Source organism: Canis aureus, chromosome 4 (assembly GCF_053574225.1).
Source record: "Canis aureus isolate CA01 chromosome 4, VMU_Caureus_v.1.0, whole genome shotgun sequence".
Lineage (NCBI taxonomy): Eukaryota > Metazoa > Chordata > Mammalia > Carnivora > Canidae > Canis > Canis aureus.
The window spans coordinates 9593990-9620777 of record NC_135614.1 but is presented as its reverse complement, the minus strand read 5'-3'; the positions used below and the strand labels follow the sequence as shown (position 1 = coordinate 9620777).

General features: G+C 43.7%; 2 protein-coding genes across 6 annotated transcripts in view; one reads left to right on the top strand and one right to left on the bottom strand.

Annotated features, from left to right (window-relative positions):
- Positions 1–365: 365 nt before the first annotated feature.
- Positions 366–15276, bottom strand: FSAF1 (40S small subunit processome assembly factor 1). The gene is made up of 7 exons (XM_077894524.1): positions 14943–15276; positions 13720–14066; positions 3448–3504; positions 2640–2735; positions 2410–2496; positions 1844–1896; positions 366–658 (listed from the first exon to the last, which is right to left on the bottom strand). Exons 1-7 carry the CDS (start codon positions 15028–15030, stop codon positions 520–522), a joined length of 867 nt encoding a protein of 288 aa, XP_077750650.1. The 5' UTR covers positions 15031–15276; the 3' UTR covers positions 366–519.
- GNPAT (glyceronephosphate O-acyltransferase) overlaps positions 14451–26788 on the top strand; it is a 34426-nt gene continuing 22088 nt past the window's right edge. For 2 of the 5 annotated variants that reach the window (XM_077894520.1, XM_077894518.1), the window contains exons 1-2: positions 15135–15397; positions 24215–24397. In XM_077894520.1, coding sequence (XP_077750646.1) covers positions 15287–15397; positions 24215–24397 — 294 coding nt within the window. In that variant the 5' untranslated portion in view covers positions 15135–15286. Of the gene's footprint in view, positions 14605–15134; positions 15398–15871; positions 16141–24214; positions 24398–26788 lie in introns of those variants that run through there. The other 3 variants (XM_077894519.1, XM_077894522.1, XM_077894521.1) reach the window with 3 other exon arrangements.

Genomic DNA, 26788 nt, shown 5'->3' with positions numbered 1-26788 from the left:
TTTTGGCTCAGGCCATGACCTCAGGGTCATGGGACCAAGCCCTGCTCCATACTCCATGCTGAACGAGAGTCTGTTTGGGATTCTCTCACTCCCTTTCCCTCTGCGCCCTCTGCCCCACTCGTGTGCTTGCTCTCTAAAATAAATCAATCTTGAAAAAAAAAGAAAAGGCAATTTAAAGCTAATCATTAGCATTTACAAATCAATAAATTATTACATTTATGAAAAATTACATTACAAGCAAATGTACAAAACACCAGGGAAAGCGAATCTAGCATAAATCTTGTTGGAGAAGGTTAAACAATCTTTTCAATAGATTTGAAAAGCACTGCTGTCCCTTCTCATGCTCATCACTGTAAAACAGACACTTGAGAAACGACAAATTTTATTATTTCTATTTGACGTTTTTTTCCCTAAAATAGAAAAGCAGTCTATGAAATATGAAATAAATAAGAATAATCTGGAAGTTTTGTGGGAGTCCAGTTTCAGTACAATGTTCTTCCCTTTATTTTATGAAGTATTTCATTTAGCCACTCGAGACGAATTTATTTTCTTGATATCAACCTGGCTCAAAATCAGGGTCCCATTTTTGAATTTTCCAACCTGCCCAATCCGTCCATTTGACAAAATACTGGGAGCTGATTTCTTCTTTTTGGATTTCCTGCAGTTAAAGGGAGAGAAAAGTATTAGAGTTAAGCTTATGAAGACGGATTGCAGCACCATCAACCAGGTGACTGTGGTCTGCTCCTGCAAGCTCCTGGGATCCTCCCGTGCACACCACCCCCACTGCCCTACCGCAACAACCGCCTGCCTTCCTGTGGTCCCTGAAACATGCCAGCTGCCTTCCTGTCTCAGGGCCTTTGCACTGGCTTCTTCTTCTTCTTCTTTTTTTTTTTTTTTAAAGATTTTATTTATTTATTCACGAGAGACAAAGAGAGATAGAGGCAGAGACACAGGTAGAGGGAAGAGCAGGCTCCATGCAAGGAGCCCGACGTGGGACTTGATCCTGGGTCTCCAGGATCACACCCTGGGCTGAAGGCGGCGCTAAACTGCTGAGCCACCAGGGCTGCCCTGCACTGGCTTCTTCTATGTGCAATGTTCTTCTACAGATCTTTCTGGGCTGTCCCCTCCTCTTCACTCAGTTCTCAACTCAGAGCCCACCCCCAGTGATTTTCTTTTATAATGCTTTATTGCAACCTCTTCACAGAACCTTCTGGCACCTGACATCCCCTTTCTTACCTGTTTGTATGTTTTGGTGTGTTTCCCTCACTACAATGTAAGCTCCTCAAAGGCAGGGATACCCCTCATGTGATCATGGCTGTATCCCCGACACCTAAGACATCTATATGCTTGGCACGCAGGGAACCCTCAACAGACAGACATATGTGGCCAGGATAAATGACCATCCGCATGCCAGCTCTCCAGGAGTCCAAGAAAAAGGTTAAGACAAAAGATGTCAATTTTGAAACAGTAACTCAAGGAGGGAGAGAAGGCATTTTTGAACAAAAGCTAAGAAAGAAGCATGAAGCAACAAAATCAACACTCCGTCACTCAGATGATGGTGCTCCACCTTGTGTGGTATGGCAGAGCCCAGACTGTGCTGTCATGTGGGCAGGCTCTTGGGGGGGGGTAGGGGGGGAAGATCCCCAATTCAGTTCTGAAGTAGCTGTTTGATCTGGGGCAATGTCCTAAAACCTGTCTTCTCCCAAGACTAGATCAGAATGCACAGAGACAGTGAAGCACTCTAACAGGTCAGAAACACCAGGTAAACTCAAGGTGTTATTTTCAGGACTAACCAGTAGGTTTATCTGGATAACTCCCCCTAGTACCTGAGGATTTCACTCACCTGTCTTCCTGCCCTCTCTTCTTCTTTTTCTTGAAAATATCTGTGTCCTGGGCCTAATTTCAGGATTTAAGACAACATATATGTCAATAATGGGTAATGGAGATTCAAAAGCAGACAAGAGGTTTGTGATCAAAAGCCAGGGAGACACCATTTACTTTTCATCTTTTTCTCAAGCAGGCATATTAAACATACACTCAATTTCATCCCAAAACTCTCTCAAGAGTGTGAAAGGTCATTCCAGAAAAGACTTACAGGAGAAATATGAAATCTTCCATTTTAGGGGAAAGGGAGGGAGCATAGCATCCACCCCTCTGTGGCCCCTATGTTCTATACAATGTAAAATACAACAGAGGAAAAAGATCACAGTAGTTTACATGATCTGCTGGCTTACCTGGCTACTGTTATAGAATGCAACTGACCTGAATGGGTCGGGGAAGATAATCATTTCACCCTCCATCTTACTGTGGTCTATACTGCTTCCCAGGTAGTAGGTCCAGCATTCCCCTGTGGCCAACCACAGGCAACTTCTTGCTCTAGCTTAGTAACAAAAAGGCTGTTACTCGTACCATTCTCTTTTCTTCTTCCTTTGCTGCCTTTTTTCCTTTGATCTGCTCCTGCAGAACCTTGTAATTCACATAACTGTTTTTGGGAGGCTGAAATCCAAGGGGGAAAAAAAGCCAAGAGATAATAATTTTTTATTTTGCAAAGATCTCTCGGTGACCCCTGTCCTCCCTTGCCCTGGGATCTCCTCTTCCTGTATCCTGTCTGCTGATGGAAGACAGTGGCAGCCCCTCACCTTAGCACCCAGCATGATGGCACGTTCCTGTTCCAGGACTCGTTCCTTTCCCTTTCCATAACCTGAGATCCCGAACCGGTGCACTTCCAAGCGAGCCTGTGGACACAGACCAGAATCAGATCCAAGTGCATCCCAGAGACTCCAGAGAAGAAATACTCCCTTGGAGCAACACACATCAGACAGGATGTGCTGTGGCAAAAACTCTGTTGTGCTGTAGTTTGTGGAGCTTTGTGGAGGTCTTAACAATAATCTCATACCATAACCTCACAACGCACGTTCTCCCATGTTGAATTTTGGATAGCAGAAGCAAAGACTCAGGAGCACACAAACCAGCAACAGAACTAGGACTGAACGCAGAGTTCTGTATACTCTGGGGTGCTCTCTGAAACGAGCTATTACCCTAATGGGCAAGAATTTCGACCTAAAAGTACCTCTCCAAACACTCTTACTCACACCAAGAAACCATTTCCTATAGCAGCTTCAAACACAGATCTATGTTTGTCTTTTTTTTAAAGATGCTGCAGAGGAAGAGAAAAAGCCACTGATGCCACTCTTAGCAATTGAGTTACCTCCTCCTTTTTTCTCTTGCATTTTAAAAACCTAGTTACAACAGGAGAATACACACATCCCTCCCTACTTTCTTACTTACCACTGCATTATGGGCACTGCAGTCACAAACCATCATGTTTTAAATGACAGCCTAATATTCATCAACTGATGTAGTGTGATTTACTTCAACCACTGGACATGTAAGCATATTTTGTTCAGTATTATAAAGCTGAAAAAAAATTAAGTTTCAAACACATACCTTCTCTAAGTTAAATTCTTGTCTATCCACATCTTTCTCAAGGATACTACTTTTGGTCTGAAAGAAAAAAAAAATTCTTATTAAGATAATCTGTTTCTATATCGTTGGAGTATTTGTCATCAACAGAGTAATCATATTTTAAAAGGCCTTGAAACTGTCCCAGATGCCTAAATACCAAACAATAACATAAGTATGTTGCACAAAAGCTGTAATGGAAGAAAAATGGAGAAAAGAAATGTTAAGGTATCAGAGCTTAAGAAAGGATAAGAAATTATTTTAAAACACAAAAATAAAAAGAGACGATGAGACCAATGTCTGTCTCTCATAAATGACATGCAGATTCTGTGCAGCAGGGGAAACAGTTTAGAAGAGGGTGACTAAGCAGGGATTCTGGAGGGTAAACATTTTATATATATATATATATATATATATATATACACACACACACATATATACACACACACATATATATATATATATTTTTTTTTTTTAGAGGAAAGTGTGTGGATGAGCTGAGGGGAGGGGCAGAGGAAGAGAGAGAGAATCTTAAGCAGGTTCCATGCCCAACATGAAGCCCACTCTGAAGCCCAACTCGGAGCTCAATTTTAGGACCCTGAGATTATGACCTGAGCCGAAACCAAGAGTTGAACGCTTAGCTGACTGAACCATCCAAGTGCCCCTGAATATTATATTTAAATAACTCTTTCTCTCCCTTCTTCCTCCCATTCAGCCCTTAAAATAATGGCTAACAAAACTCTCGTAACCTAGATATTTCTTTCAGGAACATCACAATTCTAGAAATGGTGGAGATTTGGTTTATAATTCCCAGTAGAAAATAATAATGCTGCAAATGCCTTCAAAGCATGACTCTTTACACTGATATAGCCACTCACTAGCTTTGGTTACCAATCCACAGAACTGACCAGAAGCTTGAGATTTTAAGGGAATATATTGTCACATCTGGCTAACAGCAGCAGTCACTACCCAACCCCATCCTGGACCAATAGGAAGCAGGCTCTAAAAGCTGTGAAGCCTCTAGAAAAGGCCCCCCTCTCCCTCAAAGGACAATGTTGAAGACAGATAGCCAGCCAGCCGCTCAGCAGGGTGGGACCTCCTGCCAACCCGCTCAGCAGGGAGCTCTGCAATGTACAGGTCTCCCGGTCTCTCCTTCTCCGAATGGAGCTGTACTTCAGCTTATCCTGGTCTGTTCCCCCAGTGTGTATTTTGGGTGTGCAGGTCGGTCACTGAATGCTTCCACAGGTGACAGGCTCTGTCTCTGTGAGGCCATACACTGATCTCACAGAGGGCTTCTTACAATGAAAGTGGATAAGGTGTGCGGTGGTAAATGTCAGTGAGGTCCAGTAAATAGGAAGACGTGGCCAGCGCTCTCATTATTAGCTAATCCACTGTGAAATAACAGTCTCCAGCAGTCACCCCAGCACTGCTCATCTGCTGGCATGCTGCATGCTGACACCCAGCTGGACAGGCGGAACATGGTACCATGAAGGATGACTGCCGTGCGCTAAGCATGTGACCCTGTTCTGGGCTCTCAGTCACAATAAAGGCATCTTCCACATTATTTTACCAAGATTTCTGACTTTTGTTATGCTTCCAATTTTCTTCCATCATGTATTTCACAGAATCGAATGCCTAAGTTAAGGCGATGGGCACACAAAGGACACCAGGCACTTCCATTCCTCTATGCCAGAAAGTCTGATTTCGTGTTCCATGTCAGAAAAAAAATGCTCTATTTCCTTGAAGTTAAAAAACCTTTTCCATTGGCCTGCACACCCAATCTATTTAATATGATAAACAGTAATACTACTTTTGGAAAACAAATTGCTTATATCTTAATGAATTCAGGATTATCCAGAACCTCTAATGCAAATTGTAGGCTAAAAAGAAAAACTGTATGTGGTTCACAGATCTCCAAAATCCCATGAAACATTTACCTCCTTTCCTAAAAATTTAAAGAGTTCTTTCTCTCTCTTCTTCCCTCCCATCCATCCAATGAAAGCAACTAATTATGTCTTCTGAGTTGGAAATTTCATTCAGGAGCATGAGATTCCCAGCAGTACTGGAGAAGTCACAGATGCCCTCAGCAGCCCTGTATCAGATCAGCACGAGGAAGGAGCAATCTAAGTGGACCTAAGTGCTGTGATAAAAATCCCTGGCCACCTGTGTGACAGTCACTGTGGGGCCAAAAGTCCTGTGTCTGGGGATGACCCATGGAGGAGAGGGTCACAGCCTCTGAGGTCCCTGCTTTCCCCTGCAGCCCCACAGAACACCAAGTCCTTGCACGCAGGCCTCCATTTATCCTGGTTGTGGGGACATGCAGGCTGAGGGGCAGTGTGGACAGAGTTAGCAGGTGTGGTCGGTCACACATAGACAGCTTGCTATTCCCTCTGTTATCATTTCACTAGAAACATCTCAGCTTTGCAGCTCTCGATGTTTGAGAAAAGGTTTGGATTCTAGGTCTTTTTTTTTTTTTAATAATAAAAGCAAACATTTAGAAAATAATTCTTAGCTCACTGTCTTGTGATGCTGAGTCCATAGGCATGAACCCACCAATATCTAATATCAAAAAAATTTTTTTTTATTTATTTGAGAGAGAGAGTGCATGTACAAGCAGTGGGGAGGGGTAAAGGGAAGGGAGAAGCAGACTCCACACTGAACAGAGAGCCCAATGTGGGGCTCTATCCCAGGACCCTGGGATTGTGACCTGAGATGAAGGCAGATACTTAATTGATTGAGCCACCCAGGTGCCCCCAATATCTAACTTTTATTCACAGCTTTAAAGACCTTTCAGTCCATTATTCATCATATATTGCCTGATTTAGAAATCATCAGTAGTTTTGCCTGTTTTCTTTTCCCTCATGCTCACTGTAGCAGAAAGCTTACTACCTACAGGCAATACTAGGTCCTCCCCTACTTCTTGCTCCCTGCTGGAAGTTTGGCAGGGCTACATGACTTTCTTTGGCCAAAGAAGTATGAGCAGAGGGGACATATGCCCCTTCCACATGGAACTACTAAAAGCCATTCACTGACTCCCCTTCTTCACCAAAGCAACTAACAGCCTTCTTTCTAGACGGTGGAGCCCCTATTATCCTGGGTCCCTAGATGAGCATGGTGTGGAGCAACACACTCTGTCCTTGCTAACCCTGATGGACATATGAAAATAATTAACTTTGCCTTCAAACCACTGAGATGTAGGGAGCATGTTACCAAACCACTGCCTAATCTATCCTTTATTTTTTTTATTTTTTATTTATGATAGGCACACAGTGAGAGAGAGAGAGAGAGAGGCAGAGACACAGGCAGAGGGAGAAGCAGGCTCCATGCAGGGAGCCCGACGTGGGAATCGATCCCAGGTCTCCAGGATCGCGCCCTGGGCCAAAGGCAGGTGCCGAACCGCTGCGCCACCCAGGGATCCCCCTAATCTATCCTGACCTGTAAAGCCTTACTGTCCCACACACAGGAAAGAGAAATGTTTGCAGATTTTGAAAACGTGCATGTTAGGCTCTGAAGAAAGAAGAAAGCTATAATACAAAGAAAAGTTTAGGGGTGCGGGATAAAAGCTGGCAGTCTCCTGGGCTAAGTGTGCATCCATGGGCTGACTTTGCTGACCACGACTATTTTCTGCTGCACTGGTTAGATTCTTTTATTCTACTAGTTACATTGTCCAACCTTGTCCAATGAGAGAGTAGTTCAGTAATTAAACACTCTTTTTAAAATTCGAGCAGTTCCAAGAACATTGGGAAATTTATTCATATCTTCTAGAAGGCAAATTACTTCAACTGTGTTACTCTCCTCCTAATACTTAACCAAAACTGGTTTGCTAAACAGGAGTGTGGAACAAAGTTAAAGGGTGCCCTGGAGCATGAAGCATTTCAGGGATGAGTCCTAGGGAATGATCCAGATATTGTAAAGGTTATGAGAGCAGTTAAGAACCTGTGGCAGTAACACAGGGACAGGTCTTTCTATCTAGTGAAGATCCTAGACCAGCGCATTTGTGTTACTAAAAAGATGAAGAGCCTAACCTAACCTGCTCTCGCTCTCTCTGGTGTAGCAGCTTTCAAGCCAGAAACCCTGGGGTCAAAACCTGAGCTCTGGTGGTCACTTCACATCCACAATCCTTTCTGTGGAATTCTTAGAAAATTCAGGAGCTTTCACATTTGAGAAAAGTAATATTGTGAATGTACTGAATACAATATATCATTTTCACTGGGGGACAAGACAGCACCTCATGATTAAGTACATTCATATTTCTGCCGCAGTGTCTATGAATATTCATGCCAAATGGAACAAACAAAAATTATTCCTTAGCCCCATGAGTTGAGTTCAGATCAGCTTTTGCTGCCAAATAAATCTAAAACACAACAAAACTGTGACTTCCAAAGCTCTGGGGTTCTGGAACTGTAGATATGGGGTGACTGACAGTTTAAACGTAGGCAAGTATCTTAACCTCTCTCAGGCATCGATTTCCTCTGTAAAATGAAGACAGGGTGCATGAACTGTGAGGATCCAGTGAAATAATGAATTAGTGAACAGAAGTAATCACCTGTGATACATAGTATGCACAGGAAATCTTAGTTATTAAAGTGATTTACTGCATGCTTAGTAGCAGTCTGCATGTACCTGTGTCCAGGCCATAAGGGCCAAGAGCCTCTTCTGATCTAGAGTCCACTGTTCTATTATTTCTATTCCCTCTTTCTCATCCCTTTTCTATGGAGGCCACAAAGAAGGCTAAGGTCCAGGACGCAGATGATGCTAAGGGTAGAGAAAATAAAATACTAAGATGTATCCCTTGAGCAAGCAACACTTGGATCATTTCCAGCCACACATGGTGCTTTCAGTCTCAAGACCTTTCTTCCTCACAGGCAGCCTTACACTCACCCCTCAAATCCGGAGTCTAGGCCACCCCATCTTGAACCAGAACCACTGTAGTAAACTCCTAACCTAGCCCCCGTAGGCCTCTTGCTACTGCTTATTTACAATCTACCATACAGGGACCTCAGTGAACGTTTAAAATGTAAATCAGATCACCTCGTGCCCTAAAATTCTTTGTGGTTTTCTACATACTTTAAATTTCAAAGGCCTTGGCCTGTCCCTCTACCACGGCTTGGACTCTTCTCCCCTTTGTCCTACTCCATTAGGTTTCTAGCTTCCAGAACCCAAAGGCCTTTTTTTTTTTTTTTTTAAGATTTTATTTATTTATTCATGAAAGACAGAGAGAGAGAGAAGCACAGACACAGGAAGAGGGAGAAGCAGGCTCTATGCAGGGAGCCTGATGTGGGACTCGATCCTGGGTCTCCAGGATCATGCCCTGGTCCAAAGGCAGCGCTCAACCACTAAGCCATGGGACTGCCCTCCATAGGCCTTTTCATACCTGGCATGACACTTCTGGCTCCTTTCACTGGTAAGCTTTAGCAGAGCCTCATGTCACCTTCTCCTGAGACTGCCTGCCCACTCTACCAAAAGGAGGTTCTTCCTATTAACTCTCAAGACTATTTCTCTCCCTCAGGGGGTTTAAAACTCTCCTTATTTTATTAATTTACCTGATGCTTGATTACACCAGTAGACTGTAGATTCTATGAGGGCAGAGGACTATATCTCATTCACTGCTGGATCTCCTGGCAAACAGGAGGCACCCAATTATTCATGGACTAAATAAGGAAGATCATAATCTATTTCCTGTCAAACTACTTCTATAGTCACTGCTTTATAAAAGGGATATGATCAGTTAGTTCATTTGCAGGTTAGACAGTTGAAATGGGTAAAATGTTATATAGATGGTGGCCAAGTTCCCCGATTAATCCATTAAAAGGCGTGTTATGGGGAGGGTTCCCCCACATAGCAATGCTCCCACACCAGCTACAATTCAAACTAATGGTGACACTCTCTATCTGGAGATAGCATCAGATTACACAGGTTGAGGGCTCAGTCCTACAAGATGGCCACCCATCTCATTCTCCAGCTGCAAGTTCATGCTGTGACCTGTGTGTGCTTCTGACCAACCACCTACAGATTAAAAGTTCCCATGACTCCCTCCTTGGGTTCCATTAGTTTGCCAGGGTGGCTCACAGAATGCAAGAAACCTGTCTAACTTACTAGAGCACTAGTTTATTATAAAAGAATATAGGGGATCCCTGGGTGGCTCAACGGTTTGGCGCCTGCCTTTGGCCTGGGGTGTAATCCTGGAGTCCCCGGATTGAGTCCCACGTCAGGCTCCCTGCGTGGAGCCTGCTTCTCCCTCTGCCTGTGTCTCTGCCTCTCTCTCTGTCTCTCATGAATAAATAAATAAAATCTTAAAACAAAAACAAACAAAAAAGAATATAACTCAGGACGAGCCAGATGGGGGGATGTACAGAGTAAGATAATGTGGGACAGGACGAGGCATTTCCATGTCTTCTCTGAGTGTGTCAGTCTCCAAGCACCTCCACACCATCACCAACCCAAAAACTTTCCAAACTCTTTGGGTTTCTACAGAGGCTTCATTTCATAAAGTATGACAGATTAAATCATTGACCACAGGCAATTAATTGAGCCCATTATTTCCCCCCAGAGGTCAAGGAGATGGGATTGAAAATTCCAAATTTCTAATCATGTGGTTGATTCTCCTGGCAACCTGCCCTAATTCACTCACTATAAAAGATACCTTTACTCTCTCATCACTTAGGGAACTATAAGGGTTATAGGAGTTCTGCACTAGAAATGGGGGACAAAGACCAAATATATATATATATATTTTGTATTTAAATCACCATACCACACCATGAACACCTGTTTCGATATACAATGTAGTTTAACCACAGTACTTATGGCACAAGCCTAGGGAAAGAAGGTCATTTCCTGGGTTCAGGCAGGGCCAGCTGGGTTGTCCAACTTGTCAGTACCTCTCATGTATTCTCCAAAGACAACTAGCTGACTCCATGCAGGCTATCATTATCTTATTAGACATTTTTGCTGATTCCATGTCTGTCTGAACTGTCCTACAATGACCTGTAAGCTTTCAGAAAACAGGGGTCACAACTATCTTTTACCACATTATACAAACTCTTAGCATAGCATCACATATCCTAATTACTCCCAACTGACCGACTGACTATTCCTTAGCTGGCATTCCCAGGATATGCCATTAATAACTAGCGTCATATTCACTGGTATTTGTTTACATGTTGCAATGTAAACATCCTGAAGTCTTGTACAGGCTTACGTGTTTTCACTGTGTTCATAATCTGTCTCTTTAGCCAGACACATTCATGTGTTCAAAGGATAAATTTTAAAAAGGAGGAAAGGACAGAACGCCAAGGACAACTGAAAAATTTCATTAAAGTCAGGAAATCCAAAATGTCAAATGAACTGAAGTTCCTGAGAAAAGCCAACTACAGTGAAAAAGGGATCAAAAGGGAAGGGAAGGGCAGCCCGGGTGGCTCAGCGGTTTAGCACCCCCTTCAGCCCAGGGCGTGATCCTGAAGACCTGGGATGGAGTCCAGGGTCCGGCTCTCTGCATGGAGCCTGCTTCTTCCTCTGCCTATGTCTCTGTCTCTCTATCTCATGAATAAATAAATAAAATCTTAAAAAAAAAAAAAAAAAGGGAAGGGAAGGGAAGAAGATCGGAAAGGGAAGAAAGAATCCAACAGTCGGCAGCAAATGTTCTATTATTAAGAGACAGAGAAATGCACCCATTCAATGCCAACGTTTTTGTCCTATTAGAAACTTTCCATTCTAGAAAGAACCCAGCAAGTGTAAGAGGAAACAGAAGACCGAGACACCTGAAGAAATGAGGGAAGGTACTCAGATGCTTTGTTCGCTAAATTCTCCAAATGCAGAATTAGATATAATGCAAAGCCAACCTTTTCCTTTGTGTGGCACATAGAGAAAATACTACTCTTGGTAAGGTGCAGAACAGTTGGCTGTGGTAATACCAATCACTGTAAGTTCCCTGGCTGGCTGAAGGGCCAAGGGAATCCACTTCCTATCCTGCCTTAACAGTTCCCAGTGTCCCATGTTTGGAGTATGAGTTGGAAATTGACCTAGAATCCTAAAATCAAGGTAGAGGATTACAAAAAGCAATTAGTCTTTGAAGAAGGCATGCTGGTGAGTGTGACATGAAGAGCTGGCTGAATGCTGGGAAAGAGGACACAGATGGTTTTTTAAACCATGAAATAGATGTGGAAAGCACTGGACACTAGCATGTGATCACAAGTTCATCAAGAAGGATGCACGCCTATCTTTGTGGTGGGTTGAACTGCTGTCTCCAAAAAGACATGTCCATGTCCTAATCCCCAGAATCAATGAATGGATCTTACTTGGAAAAAGGGTCTTTGTAGGGTAATTAAGTTAAAGATCTCATGATGAGACCCAACCTAGATTTCAAGTGGGCCCTAAATCTAATAACAGCTGTCTTACAATAAGGGCAGAGGGAGATTTGAGACTCAAACATATAGAGAGCCACATGCAGATGGAGGCAGAGTTTAGGATGATGCAGCCACAAGCTAAAGAATGCTTAGAGACACCACAAGCTGAAAGAAGGAAGGAAGGATTCCCTTTCAGAGAGGAGTGTGCCTAGCCAACACCTTGATTGTGGCTTTTGTGGCCTCCAGAACTAGGAGAGACCAAATTTCCATCCAGCAGCCCTAGGAAACTAATACAATCCCTTTTTCCTTTTATGAGACAAAAGTTTATAGGACATGAAGAATCCAACAGAAATAGAATATTTGGATTTTTGCAATATATTTGACAAAACTATAATATCCTTGTGGGAAAAGCTGGATAAGCAATGACATCTCTCTCTTGGCCTGAATTTTGAGTAAGGCTTACAAAATTCAGTCTGAGAGAGATTACTGCTCAGTGAAATCAAACTGCTTTCCAACAGAATGTAAGTTCCTTGAGAGAGAACAGTTTTCTCTCTTGCTCAATGCTGTATCCCGGTGCCTGAAACAGCAGCCAGAAACAGTTGTCGAATGACTCAGTTTTCTCTGAGCACCGTCAAGCAGAAGGCTTATCGGTATGAAAAGATCCACTCAGCAGGCTTGCATTTCTCAAACTCTGCAGATTCCTAAGAAAGTCTTATTTTCATATTTGGCCCTTGGCTGGCTCCTGGGAGCTGACCAATTGGAATATTGTCTGATAAGAGTGTTTTTGCATCCCCAAGCCTTGAGCCAAGCCACACCAAGTCTGCCCAGATCATTTATCCTAACACTGTGATTTATGGAGAATACCTGCTTTTATTCTAGGGGTCTAGAGCTTTAGTAACTAAGGTCAGTCTGCATGTCTACATAACTGACCTCTAACAAAAACCGTGGACACCCAGGCTGGGGTTGAAAGTGGTTAGCAACACTTCCCACATACTGTCAGAGGACACTGCTGGGGATATGAAACATCCCATGCAACACCACTGGGAGGGGATATCTAGACACTTGCACTTGGTTTCCTCTGGCCTGACCCAATCAGGCTTTTCCCTTCACTAGCTTTCACTCTGTATCCTTTTGCAGTGGTAATTTGTACCTGTGATGATGACTACATGCTGAGTGTTGAGTCCTGTGAGTGCTTTTAGCAAATCCTCAAGCTTACGGGTGGTGCTGGGGACACCTGACGTGGTCTATATAGAAACTAGAAACTCGGGGATCCCTGGGTGGCGCAGCGGTTTGGCGCCTGCCTTTGGCCCAGGGCGCGATCCTGGAGACCCGGGATCGAATCCCACGTCAGGCTCCCGGTGCGTGGAGCCTGCTTCTCCCTCTGCCTATGTCTCTGCCTCTCTCTCTCTCTCTCTCTCTCTCTCTCCCCTCTATGTGACTATCATTAAAAAAAAAAAAAAAAAAAAAAAAAGAAACTAGAAACTCATCTAGCGGTGCCTGGCTGGCTCGGTCCCTACAGCTTGCAACTCTTGATCTTGGGGTCATGAGTTCAAGCCCCATGTTGGGTGCAGAGATAAATAAAGAAAAACTTATCTTTCTAATTTTTTTAATAAAAACTTTTTTAAAAAAAGGTTTTATTTACTTAAGAGAAAGAGAGAGAGATTGCACATGCCTGTATGAGCAAGGGGAGGGGCAGAGGGAGCATGAGAAGCAAGCTCCTGGCTGAGTAGGGAGCCCATTGTGGGACTCAATCCCAGGACCCCAGGATCATGACCTGAGCCAAAGGCAGACACTTCACTGACTGAGCCACCCAGGTGCTCCCTGCAAAACTCTTTTAAAAAAAAGGAAAAGATACTTATCTAAAACTGTGATATCAGGGTTTTCACCATATACATATAAACCAACTCATTACCTGCATGTTCTCATTTCGATCTAGCTTCTCTTTTCTTTTTTTATTTCTGCTGTGAAATTCTATCACTTCTACTTGCTCCCTGCTGTTCTTCAGGGTTGAGGGTGATGCTGCAGCACAAGGGACTTCTGGTCCTGAAGGGGGTTCTGCGGGGGTCACAGCAGGAGTGCACTGCAGCTCTTCTTGGAGTTCCTTGAAGAAGCTGGAAGCACTCTTCCTTTGGCCTCTTACAAGAGAACCAGGTAGGGGAGCTGGCTCTCCTGTCACTGCCGCTGGGGTCCCAGCATCTCTCTTCTTGTTTTCTCCTTTCTTTTTGCTCCTTTTCTGTACTGCTTCATATTGTGTTTCTCCTGTTTGTTCAAACGCAGAGTGGAAAAAATAAATCGCTTTGGTTTTATCAAATCGTTAAATCACATGAATGCGCTTAGGTGCGAGCCAGGGCTATCCACACCCAGAAATACAAAGAAAAAAAAGTTTTATTTTTCTTCAAATGGGGCTGTAGTTGCACAATTATTTTTTACTGTTTAAGCAAGCTCAGAATTTCGACCAATGGCTCCACGCTAAAACAGATCTTGCAGTATCAGGTTACAAATTTAAGAAATGTTTGCTCCTTAAAGTCCCTAATGCCTTGGCTCTCTGCGTTGTGTGTACAAGGGATGTCCTCTGACGTGGAGCCGGTTCTCAGAACGTGTGGAACCGCCTTCTGGCTGAAGTGCCAGGCGGCTGCCAATCTGTAATAACTTTCTATTTCCTTTTCCCCAGGCCAGATTGAAGGAGAGCACAGACTGGCCAGCTTGGTATTAGAAAAGGCTGTGAAAAGCTTTACGTGAAATCATCTAAGAAGTCTGCGGAGAGGCACCGTGAAGGATGGAGCTGGGCCGAGACAAGGTGGTGCCGACGCCCCGGGGGCACGCGGGGCGGGAGGGTGGCGCCGGGAGGGCGGGCTGCCCAGCGGGCCGCGAGACTGACAGGGTGGGCTGTTCCGGGAGCCCAGGCCCCGCGCGCATCGCCGTGCTTAGACGAGCCCCTTGGCGCCCACACACAGGGACGACTCGGGTGTCTGATCCCTGGGTAACAGAGCCCGATCACCGCAGCGGTGTGTGCCGGACCCATCCGGGGACCCAGGTCGGAGGCGCTGGGGCTGCTCAGCCTGCGGGAACCTTTAGCCTGAACGCCCAGGGCGGCCCAGTCCGCTCTCCACGTGGGCGCCGAGGCCCCGCACTCACCAAAGTCGTAGAGGTTCCGGAGCAGGGCGTCCAGGAGGGCCCGAGAACCGGCGGGCGCGCGGGCCCCCGGCCCCGGCTCCTGAGCCATGCGGGCCGCCCCGCCGCGCTCCGGCCCCGAGCCCGCCGACACCCGCGCCTCGCGCGGCCCGCACTTCCGACTTCCGACGCGGTGCGCGAGCGCGCGCGTCGCAGGTCCCGGCGCGGCTTCCGTCCTGGTTAAGATGGCGGCGCCCGGGGTCCTGCGGAGCGGCAGCAGAGGGTGCCGCCGCCCCAGGCGAGGTCGGGCCGCCCTGCGCGGAAGAACCGCCCCCAGCAGCGGCAGCACCACCACCGCCTAGCAAAGAATGTCAGGCCCCGCCCGGGACGGCAGCCGCACCATGGATTCTTCCAGCTCCTCTAACTCCCGTTTCTCCGTCGGCTCCGCCAGTCCCGGCGCTGTCGTGCTCCTCTACTCGGTAGGCGCCCAGGGGAAAGAGGCCCGGGGTGGGGCCGCCGGAGAGGACTCCACCCGCCCGGCCCCGGCCTCCTGCGGGCCACGACCCCTCCGGCCCCCCGGCCCCCCGGCCCCAGAGAGTGGGTTCCGGGGCCGCGCGGGAGGGGTTGGGTGCGTGACTTGGTTTCCAAGGCAACGGGGTATCGGTGCGTGCGTAAGTGTGTGTGCGCTTTTAGAAGTTTCTATGGGTGGTGGCTCCGGTGGTTCCTTTCCACTCATTCCTTCTCGTACCCTCCGCCAGGCACGGGGCCTTCAGAGAGCCCCCGATACCGGAACGCGACGCGAGAATGGACCGTTCCGCCCCTGGCGAGGGCCAGCCTTCGGGTAAACCCGAGAGACCTGCGGGTCCGACCCGGCGGCAGAGGCATCAGCCTGCGGCTCCCCGCCCCGCCCCGCCCCGCCCTGCTGCTGCCGCGGTCCTGGGAGAAAAGTGTTGGGCTTGCATGTGGGCATAGGATTCGAAAGACGGAAAGTCTTTAATCTAGGAAGATTTGGAACTTCCGGAAATTTTTATTGCGTTTTTGTCTTCCATCCGTACTTTTTGCAGTAGTCATTTCGGAAGACAGGCATCTTCCGAGAGGCCACCCAGCCTCTCCACAGCTTGCCTCCCGGCCCCCCACACCCCTACCCCCCTCCCGATTTTCACCGATCTTTTTTTGCCACCGGAATGTTGGTCACTCACAATTTATGTGAAGAAATTATGAGGTAAACGGTTTGTAGTTCTCAAAATTGCACAATTGTGGGGCAACTGATCTTTTTTTTTTTTTTTTTTTTAACCACTAAATTATGTCTACAGGGAAATTAAAAGAATGCATTTTAAAAGCACGTTACTGTGTCCGGGTTAGTGGCAGTCTCTGACTTAAATACAGTATTAATTTGTGTAGGAAGATCACAGCAGCAAAAAGACAAGAGAAGGTAAACAAAAATCTCAGTTTCAAAAGAAGCGATATAGAGGGCTACCTTCACATTGGGACACCAGTATTCTTTGGAACTTGGGAAACTTCTCTTTCCTTGATGTGGAGAGCTCTGGGTTTGAATTGCTGTCAACTGTCCACTTGTGTGAGGATTATTACTTTAACCTCTCTCCTCATTGACCTTTTCATTCCACATCTGTGGTAGAACTATTTTGACCTCATTTTCTGACTGCTAATCCAGAGCCAGCACATGTAGGGGAGCCGGTTGCTGTGTAGATCTGACTCGCTGTAAGTAGCTTTCTCAGCCCCCAGCTGGTTTGTGAGTTGATGGTGATTTTGCAGAAAGAGTAGGGGTTTTTTACTTCCTCATTTACCAATGGTTCTTTCATGAGAACACTTCTGTAAACTTTTTCACATGAAAAATTAAGGCAATTGTATGTGAGCTTTTTCTGCTTCTGAATCTGGCCAGAGCCCTCACTGGCTCACCTCTCAGGATTGTGTCCTCTACTTTCATGATAACCTGAACTTTTTCTTACTCTTTCAGGCTGTTCTTATTTCCTCAGCCTCCGTTATTGTGCAATACTCCACCTAATGTGAGAGTAGTGCTTAGGGATATTTAAGATACTCCTGATTGCAGCAAACATTGCAGCATCCTACTCGTCATACTCATTACTCTCAATGTCTGAGATAGGGAAGTAAAAGATCCAGCCCTTGCCTCTGTGGACTTGAAGTCATGGAAATAAGCAATTACAGTTGAGATAAGGGCAATGATGGAATCATGCCAGTATGTTGTGGGAGGAATGAAAAGGAGCACCTGACTTGTCCAGGGCTTCAGGGTTTTTAAGAAAAGGTGACACCTGAGCTGACTTTTTGAGGTGTGAATGGGAGATAAGGGAGGAGAGGAAGGCTGGCCTAGGCATCCATGTAAGAAAGCCACTTGCATGTTTGGGAGGACCAAGTAGTTAGATAAGGGTGGAATAAGGAGACATGAGAAACAAAACTAAGGAGGTATCTGAAGATATTTCCGAAGGGGGCTTTATATATTATGTTTATACACCATTAAAGATAGAATCTTCACTTCCTAAGGGAACATTTCAGGATTATCAAATTTGTGTTTCATTTGTTTTGTTTTTTTGTTTTTTTGTGTTTTTTTTTTTAAGATTTTATTGATTTATTTGACAGAGCCCAAGTTGGTGGCAGAGGGAGAGGGAGAAGCACACTCCCTGCTGAGCAAGAAACCTGATTCAGGACTCCAGGATCATGACCTATGCTGAAGGCAGATGCTTAACTGACTGAGCCACTCTGGTCCCCCCAGATTTGTATTTTTGGAAGTCTAAGAAGACTAGGTTGCTAGAGTGGTTAGTTGTGTGGATAACCTTTACTTGAGTAGAGACTGTAGGAGGAGAATCTGTTTGGAGAAGGAATCTGATACCAAAAGCACGGAGATCAGAACACTATTACAGTAATTCAGAGAAGTGATGAAAGCCTGAGGCAATGGCAGTGAGCCTAGGGAGAGAGAGGATGGGTGAGTTTGTGTGATCTTTAGGACAGTTGAATGCAGTGGCTAAGGAAAAGGAGGTGGGTGGATGTTGCTGCCTTTTGCTGATAGGAAATCTGGGGAAAGGAACAGGTATAGTCAGGGTAATACAGGGGAAAGGAACAGGTATAGTCAGGGTAATATATTTCAGTTTGGAATGTGTTCAGTGTGAGATGCAAGTGGTAAAATTAATGATTTCGAACTTACAGATTGCTGTGTTATGGACCAGATACATCACAAGGTGTTTGGGAGATACCCAAATAGAATTAGAAATATGGTACCGGAGCAAAGGAGGAAGGTCTGGCCTAAATACATGGATTTGTCAGGCATCAGCAAGTAGACTGTATGTGAAGCCATAGGTCTGCTTGAAATCTTTCAATGAGACGACAGAATGAAAAGAAGACTGGGAGTAGATAATTACTGTACCCAGAACCCAAATTATGGCTTTCTTTTAGAGTCTGAATGAAAAATCGGGACTCCTTACAATGTCTTACAAGACTGCATAATTGATTCCTCCCTGATTTTACTAATCTTGCTCACAGGGCTTCAACCACACTGGCCTTCTGTTCACTGTTCCCTCTGTATGGCATGCCGTTTTCCCAGGAATTTACATTTGCTACCCTCTCCCCTGTTTTTTTTTTTTTTTTTTTTTTTTTCTTTTTTTCAGTCCCAGCTCAGATATCTCTCAGAGAGGCCTTACCCAACCATCCAATCTAAAGTAGCTCTCCAGGGCAGCCTGGGTGGCTCAGCGGTTTAGCTCCGCCTTCAGCCCAGGGCGTGATCCTGGAGACCGGGGATCGAGTCCCACATCGGGCTCCTTGCATGGAGCCTGCTTCTCCCTCTGCCTGTGTCTCTGCCTCTCTTTCTCTGTGTCTCTCATGAATAAATAAATAAAATCTTTAAAAAAAAAATAAAGTAGCTCTCCAGTCCCTCCTCCTTACTGTATTTTCTTTGTATTCCCATTCCAGTGTTGTACTACGGTAGTCTTGTACTGACTCTCAAAGCTGATTGATAAATTTTCATGACGTTAAGAGCACATTGGTGGAACACAGCCATTATCAAAAAGTAAAAATTAAGTTTTATAAATTTACAGTTAAATAAATTCTGTTAAAAACAAAACTAATAAATGCTCAAAACTCAACGCTTCCTAATTATTTTCATTAGATTTTACTGTTACCTCTGCTTTCAAGTTTATGTCTGTCAGACTGTAAGATGGAAATCCTATGTAATACTGGTTACTCCCTATCTGTCCCCAGATCGGTGTTCAGTGAGATCATGCTGATAGCTTCAGGTCTGCCATGGGGGGAGTGTAAATACGACAGAAATCAACAAATGCTAGAAATCAGGGCTCTTGCGTAGTTAAACATCCACCAGCATGCTACTGCTAGTAGGCCTAAGTAAAACTTGTTTATTTGTTGTCTGTCTTTCCTGAAGGGAGTGTAAACTCCCTCAGTACCCAGTTTTTGTCTGCCTTGTTCATGCTTTATTCGTGGCCTGTAGAACAGTGCCTGGTACATTGTGCGCTCTCCGTAACTGTCTGTGGAATGAATGGATACTCCAGAGCCGTCAGCAGGGAGGTACAAGGAGAAGCCTGTTTAGCTACAGATGAGGGGCTGCTATAAAAATTTAGAGAAACAAGGGGGGGAAATAACCTAAGTCTTTCTGGGACTCCTCTCTGTATTGTGCTCCTACATGAGTAGCCATGTAAATATATTTATTTTATGATGGTAAATACTTCTCCCTCATGGTTTACGGAAGGTCAATGAATGAGTAGTTAACATTCAACCCAAACTGCATGTAGGAGTCACTTGGAGTACTTTTTAAAATAATTCTGATGCCCAGGTACCATTCACACCAAATTAATCAAGAATATCTGGGGGCGCCTGGGTGTCTTGGTTAAACACCTGACCTTTTTTTTTTTTTTTTTTTTTTAAGATTTTATTTATTTGTTTGAGAGAGAGAGAGAGTGCACAAGTCTGGGGAGGAGTAGAGGGAGAAGGGGAGGGAGAGGCAGGCTTCCTGCTGAGCTGGGAGCCCCTCTCAGAGCTCTATTTCAGGACCCTGAGATAGATCATGACCTGAGCTGAAGGCAGATGCTTTAACCAACTGAGCCACCCAGGTGCCCCTAGTGTCCAACTTTTTATCTTAGGTCCTGGCCTCAGGGTGTGGAGCCTACTTTAAAAAAAAAAAAAAAAACAACAACAACAAAAAAACACTATGTGGGGACCTGAGCATCAGTATATTTTTAAAGTGACCAGGTTACTCTCATGTGCAACCTGGCTTAAAAACTGCTGGATTAGACATCGGCTTAGAACCAGATTGAGAGAAGTTTGAGCTTTTAGCCTGTGAATATTGGGGAGCCATCATCAGTAGGGTTCAGGAAGTGGCTTTAGTCAGTAATTTACTTTTTCATTCTATAATGATTGAATTCCTATTAGGAAATGGGAATACAAAAACATAGAAGACACATTACCTACACAGACAAGTTTACAGTCTAGTAGGGGAGATACCAATCCAAGCTAACAAAGTATATAGGTGCTGTCTTGAAAGGCTCAGTCAAGACTCAAAGGAGATGTTAAGTTCAGTCAAGGTTGAGGCAATTGGACACAGAGATAAACAGTAGCTGTGGTTAATGGCTAAATATTTCCAGGTGAACAGTGGGGAAGGGTCTTTCTCCATCTCTTCCTCCTCCCCCCTCCCCCATCTTCGTGCATATGTATATACATGTATACTTATTTATAAGTATTTTATATATTTATGATATGAAGTATATTTATAAGTATGTTATACATGCCTGTATGTTGATACATATAGTATATCTTTATCTCCCCAGCTGATTCTGATCCTTTTCACTTTCCACTCCCAGGACCACTAAGTAGAAAGTCTTTGAGTCCCCTTTCATTCCTAAAATTATATAATTTATAATGATAGTTTGTTGCATTGTACCAAGTCTGAGTCTACATAAACTATTATTTTACTAATGAGAAATGTGAAATTGGAGAAAGTTCTTGAAACTTATAACCAAGAGTATGGTATGTTGCAGTTTTACACCAGAATTCCATCAGTGAGAAGCTTTTCCCTTATATATTCTCTATGTATGTGGGCATAAAAATGTTCATGTTTGAATATTTCACATGTTTTAGATGCTACCCTTTTTATGTTGAAACTCCTAAATGCTCTGCTGTTTATATTCTCATTATGCTTAGTCATGTTCTTAGCTTAACATTTGTTATCATTTTGTTACTTCAGCATTTAGTTGTTCAATTATGCTATATTCCAAGCACAGCTCTATGTTGAGAAATAGAAGGAGGACATGTGTTTCCCATCTTCAAGATAATTGCATTTTAGGGAGACAGACTTGTGATTGATTGCAGAGCTATGAATACACACCCTAATAGCTATAGGTAGTAGGTAAAGATTTTCCAATGAGGACAGCGGAGTCATTCCCTGTGGGCATCTCAAGGAGGGTTCCACAGCAGAGTGATGGCTGAGCAAGGATGACAGAGGAATGAAAAGGCCTTTGGGGCCCAGAGTTGAGCATGCACCAAGGCCTAGAAGCGAGTCAACAATGGATTGTGTTGGGGAAATGCAAATCATTTGCTATTGAGCGTGGGAGCCAGTGAATCTAGAAAGGGAAGGACAGGTCAGGTCAGAGTTTCTTGTCTGATACCAGAAGTGGCTTAGGTCTTAATTCTGAAGGAGGTGGGGAAGTCATTCAATTATTTTAAGCAGGGAACGATTTGGTCAGAATTGTGTTTTGAAAAGAGCACATGGCAGCCTGGTGGGTTGGTTCAAAGGGACAAAGAGACCAGTGAGGAGGCTATAGTGATAAAGTACAGAGGCTGGACTTATGACTGAGGAATAGACCTGTTCTGTCCTTGAAGGCCACCTGCACGGTATTAGATGGATCACATGTAAGGATCAGGGAGGAAGGATCTAGAATAAGGCAAAGGATTATACATGGTACAGCAGTTGTTGAGATGCCTGGAAAAAAAAAAAAAAAAAAACAGGTTGTAAGACTGTGCAGAGGAGAAAGAAGTTCAGTTTTGGAAAGGCCAAAGATGAAGTGTTTACACTAAATGTGTCCATCAGGAGTTCACATGGGAGAACAGAGCAGGAGATTCAACAGCATGTATAATTAGTACCTAAAACCAGTTGAGTTGGTGCGAGGATTCAGTACTGTTCACACAGACAAGAGGGCTGGAGATGTTAACATCAAGAGAAGTAGGAGGAAGGAAGACATGTTTTAGTTTTGGTTGGAACTTTTCCTCCCAAGTTGAAAATCGCTAGTTTAGAAAAATGAGGTGGATCTTCTGCTGTGCCAAGAGTCATGAATGAAAAACCAAAGTAGGAAAATTTCAGGAGGATTGGAAGAGGGGAAAGAGGGAGTCCTTGAGAATGGTGTCAGGCTGCTGGGGGCGTTTAGGAATTTGAAAAGTAGAAAGAGAGCAGGAGGGCACCTGGGTGGCTCAGTGGTTGAGCATCCACCTTCAGCTCAGGTTGTGATCCCTGGGTCCTGGGATCGAATCCCGCATCAGATTCCCCACAGGGAGCCTGCTTCTCCCTATGTCTCTGCCTCTCTCTGTGTCTTTCATGAATAAATAAATAAAATCTCTAAAAAAAAGCAGGGTTTGATATTGAAATTCAGAAGAAATGTTGTTGCATTCATAATAGCAATGCATGAAAAATAATTCAAATGTCTCTTGTTAAAAATATAGTGGAAGAAACTTAAAGGGGAGCGTTTATAACATGAAGTGGAAAAATCATGTGGCAATTCAAAATGTATGTGTGTCAGGGGAGGGAATATGTTCACTAAAATGGGCCCTGGGTCATCAGATGACAGGTGATTTTAGTTTTCTTTGTGCTTTACTGTGTCTTCCAGATTTTTATAATGAACATATATCACTTTGGTAATCAGAAAAATACTTTTTTTTTTTTGCCTTTAAAACATTTTATCAGAATCGTTTTGATTAAACTTTGTATCGTTTAAGATAAAGTAAAGAAGTAAAAATGACCTAATTGCTATTTGAGTGCCCCAGAATTGCTAAGCATTTTTCCCCTAGTAAGTTGACAGCTGCTCGCACAACATGCAGGAAAGATGTAAGTTCCTAGGGTCTGCCCAACACTGAAGAGAAGACACCGTTGTGTCAGCAAAACCCACGGAAGCCAGGGAGAAAGGATGTATGTGGCTTTTGGCTCCTCATTACAGCCTGTAGAGGGATGTGGCAGGACCATGCATGACCCAGGCATCCCTGCCATCTCAGCAGCAGTCCTACAAGAGGGTAAAGTCTAAACCTTAGCCCTTCAATCCACCAAGGAAAAAAGGTATTTGAAGAAGCTAGGGCACATAAAATGCATCCACTAAAATGTTTTAAGCCAATTATTAATACAGGAAAATGCCCATAACATACTTAGGCAAGATAAACTGTATTTTGTATGGTCCACATTTTGAATAAAAGCTATGTATTTGTGTAGCTGTGAATGAAAAAAAAGAAACTAAGGAGTGGTAAAGAGTAGTTATTCCTGGGGTGTAAAATTGTGAGCAATGTATATTTACTTATATGTTTCCAAACTTTCCATAATTAACATGGTGAGTGGTATAGGGTAGTGGTTAGGAGCAAGGTCTATGAAGCCATAAGGCTCGAGTTTGAAACATGTCTCTGCCCTTGGCGAGCTGAGGAACCCCAAGTGAGTTATTTTGCCTCTCCATACCTTGGTTTCCCCTTTGTTGTGAGGATCGTTTCCATATTAAGGAATAGTGCTTGGAATAGCAAATCAGACTGCTCACCAGTAGCTTCTAGGAGGACACTTTTTTTCTTAAGTGAATTTTTCTTAAATTTATAAGGAAATTTTCCTTATATTTATAAAACCCATGTAGTTTTATTTGATTTGACATCATTTTGAGTTTCTATTTTATGCTTTAATTTTTAAAGCTAAGTAGAAGAGGCAAATTTATCATTGTGCTTGATAAAATTGATCAGATAAAATTGACTATAAAGTTGATTAGATTATTCTAGAGCTTAATGTCTCAATCTTTATTATCCTTTGTTAACTTTCCCAGAGGGGTCCTGGCTTTACAAAGATTGATTGCAAGCAGAAATAATAAAATATCATGATAACTCAGTATCAATTTATTGACCCCAATTTTCATTACATTTCTCCTCTTAGTATAGGAAAGCCTATTTTCAGTGCACTCTGCTCTTGTTCATATGCCATAGCATAAAAATGTTGGCAAAGATGAAACCTTACTAATGTAATGTAGTCTCCGATCTTTCCTGATTTACTTTACAGTATGTGCATGACTTTCTTTTATTTGCCTTACCCACAGAAGGAGCTCAAAAAATGGGATGAATTTGAAGATATTTTAGAGGAGAGGAGGCATGTCAGTGACTTGAAATTTGCAATGAAGTGCTACACACCTCTTGTCTATAAGGGAATTACTCCTTGCAAACCAAGTGATATTAAATGTAGTGTTCTCAATTCTGAAGAGGTTCATTATGTCATTAAACAGGTAAGTGATTCCCTCTTCAACCCCAGCCAGGTTTGTTCATTGTCAACAAGGAACAACACAGGAATGAACTGCACAGGTCCACTCACACATCGATTTTTTTTTTCAATAAATACAGTATGGTACTGTAAATGTGATTTCCTTATAGTTTTCTTAAAAATGCTTTCTCTGGCTTATTTTATTGTGAGAATACAGTATATCATACATATAACATTGAAAATACATATGAATCAACTGTGTTAATCAGGAAGGCTGTCAGTCAACAGTAGGCTATTAAGTTTGGGGGGAGTCAAAAGTTACGCGTGGATTTTCAGTCACATGGTGGATCGGCACCCCACCCCCATGTTGTTCAAGGGACAGCTGTTGTCTGACAGGGAATGATGACAGTTATGTTGTCAATTACAATGAAATATGATACATGACATGCTAGTAAGAGTCCAGTGTACAGGGGCATTAATTACTTATAAGGCAAATACTTTTGTGTAGGGAACTAGGAAAGTGATTTTTTTTAAGTGATGCCAAAAAGATGGTTAGGGCTTTTTCAGATGAAGTGGGTAAAGAAGTATTCCTAGCAGAGCAAATGACTTTTTCCCCATGGTTAAACCTCACTTCACATTAAAATTGCTGGAGAAACTTCCAAGAATCCCTGTACATAGATCTCACCCTCATATGAATTAAATCAGAATATCAGGGGGAAGGAGCCAGACGTCCTAGTAGTAGTTTTTAAAGAAACCCAATCAAGGGGTGTCTGGGTGGCTCAATTGGTTAAGCACCTGACTCTTGGTTTCAGCTCGGGTCAGGATCTCAGGGTCATGAGATCAAGCCCTGCGTTGAACCCCGTGCTTGGCATGTCATCTGCTTAAGGTTCTCTTTCTCCCTCTCCCCACCTTACCCTACCCTCACTTGGATTTTCTCTCTCAAAAAAAAAAAAAAAAAAAAAAAAGTTGGTTCCAAAGTATAGCAAAGTTTGGGAACCACAGGCATATTTTAACAACTAAAGAACATGCATATTCACAGTACCAAAGCAGTTCGGTATCAGACCAAAGAGAGCAAAGAACAGGTAATGGTGAGAATTGAGACTAGAGAGCCAAGCAGGGGCCACATCACAAAGGGTTTTATAAATCTTCCAGAGGAATTTGATTTTATCCTACATACAGTGCAAAGCCACTGCAAGGTTTCAGGTTGGAGTATGACCTTCTCTGTTGATGTTTTATTGTATTTTTTATAAGATTTTATTTTATTTATTTGTTCATGAGAAACAGAGAGAGAGAGGTAGAGACACAGGCAAAGGGAGAAGCGGGCTCCATGCAGGGAGCCTGACGTGGGTCTCGATCCTGGGACTCCAGGATCATGCCCTGGGCCGAAAGCGGTGCTAAACTGTTGAGCCACCTGGGCTGCCCTCTGTTGAGATGTTTTAGAAACACCATTTGATGTTTTAGAAACACCATTCTGCAACAAATGGAAACAGGAAGTCTGGTTATGATGCTCTTGCAATAATCCCTTTATGGGATGACAGTTGCCTAAATGGTGGTTGTAGAAATAGAGATGGACAGATTTAAGAATTTAAGAGGTAGGGGCACCTGGGTGGCTCAATCGGTTACGTATCCAAGTCTAGATTTTGGCTTAGGTCATGATCTCAGAGTTCTGAGATTGAGCCCTGTGTCAGGCTCTGTGCTGAGCATAGAGCCTGCTTAAGGTCTCTGTCTTCCTCTGCCCCTCTCCCATCCTTCCTCACTCCCTCTCTTAAAAAAAAAAAAAAAACGAACGAACGAAAAGAAAGAAAGAAAGAAAGAAAGAAAGAAAGAAAGAAAGAAAGAAAAAAGAAAAGAAAAGAGAAAGAAAAAAAAATTCAGAGGTAGAGTAGACCTTATTTATGACCAGTTGGGTGAATGAAGGGAAGGACAAGAGAGAGAGAAGATGACAGAAGAGCTCACTGAGATTCAGGATCTAGGAGAGGGAATGGGCTTGGGAGAGAAGCTGAGGTCTGGTTGCTGTCATTTGAAGACATCATGATAGAGGTATTCAGTGGGCACCATGACAGCTTCCTGACGGCTGGCCCTCCCTGTCATGTTGTCCAGGTGTTCCCAGGCCTTGAGATTTACCTGTAGACATTGTGCTCCATTGACTTTTTTTTTTTTTTTAAGATTTTGTTTATTTATTACAGTGAACGAGAGAGAGCACATGAGCAAGGGCAGAGGGAGAGAAGCATACTCCCCTGTCGAGCAGGGAACACGACACAGGGCTCGATCCCAGGACCGCTGGATCATGTCTTGAGCCAAAGGCAGACACTTGAACCAACTGAGCCTAAGTGCCCCTCCATTGATTTTGAAATGGAATTTAGTCAGGCCTACGGCCTCAGAGAAGTTCTTTATCCCTACTGTTTTGTTTTGTTTT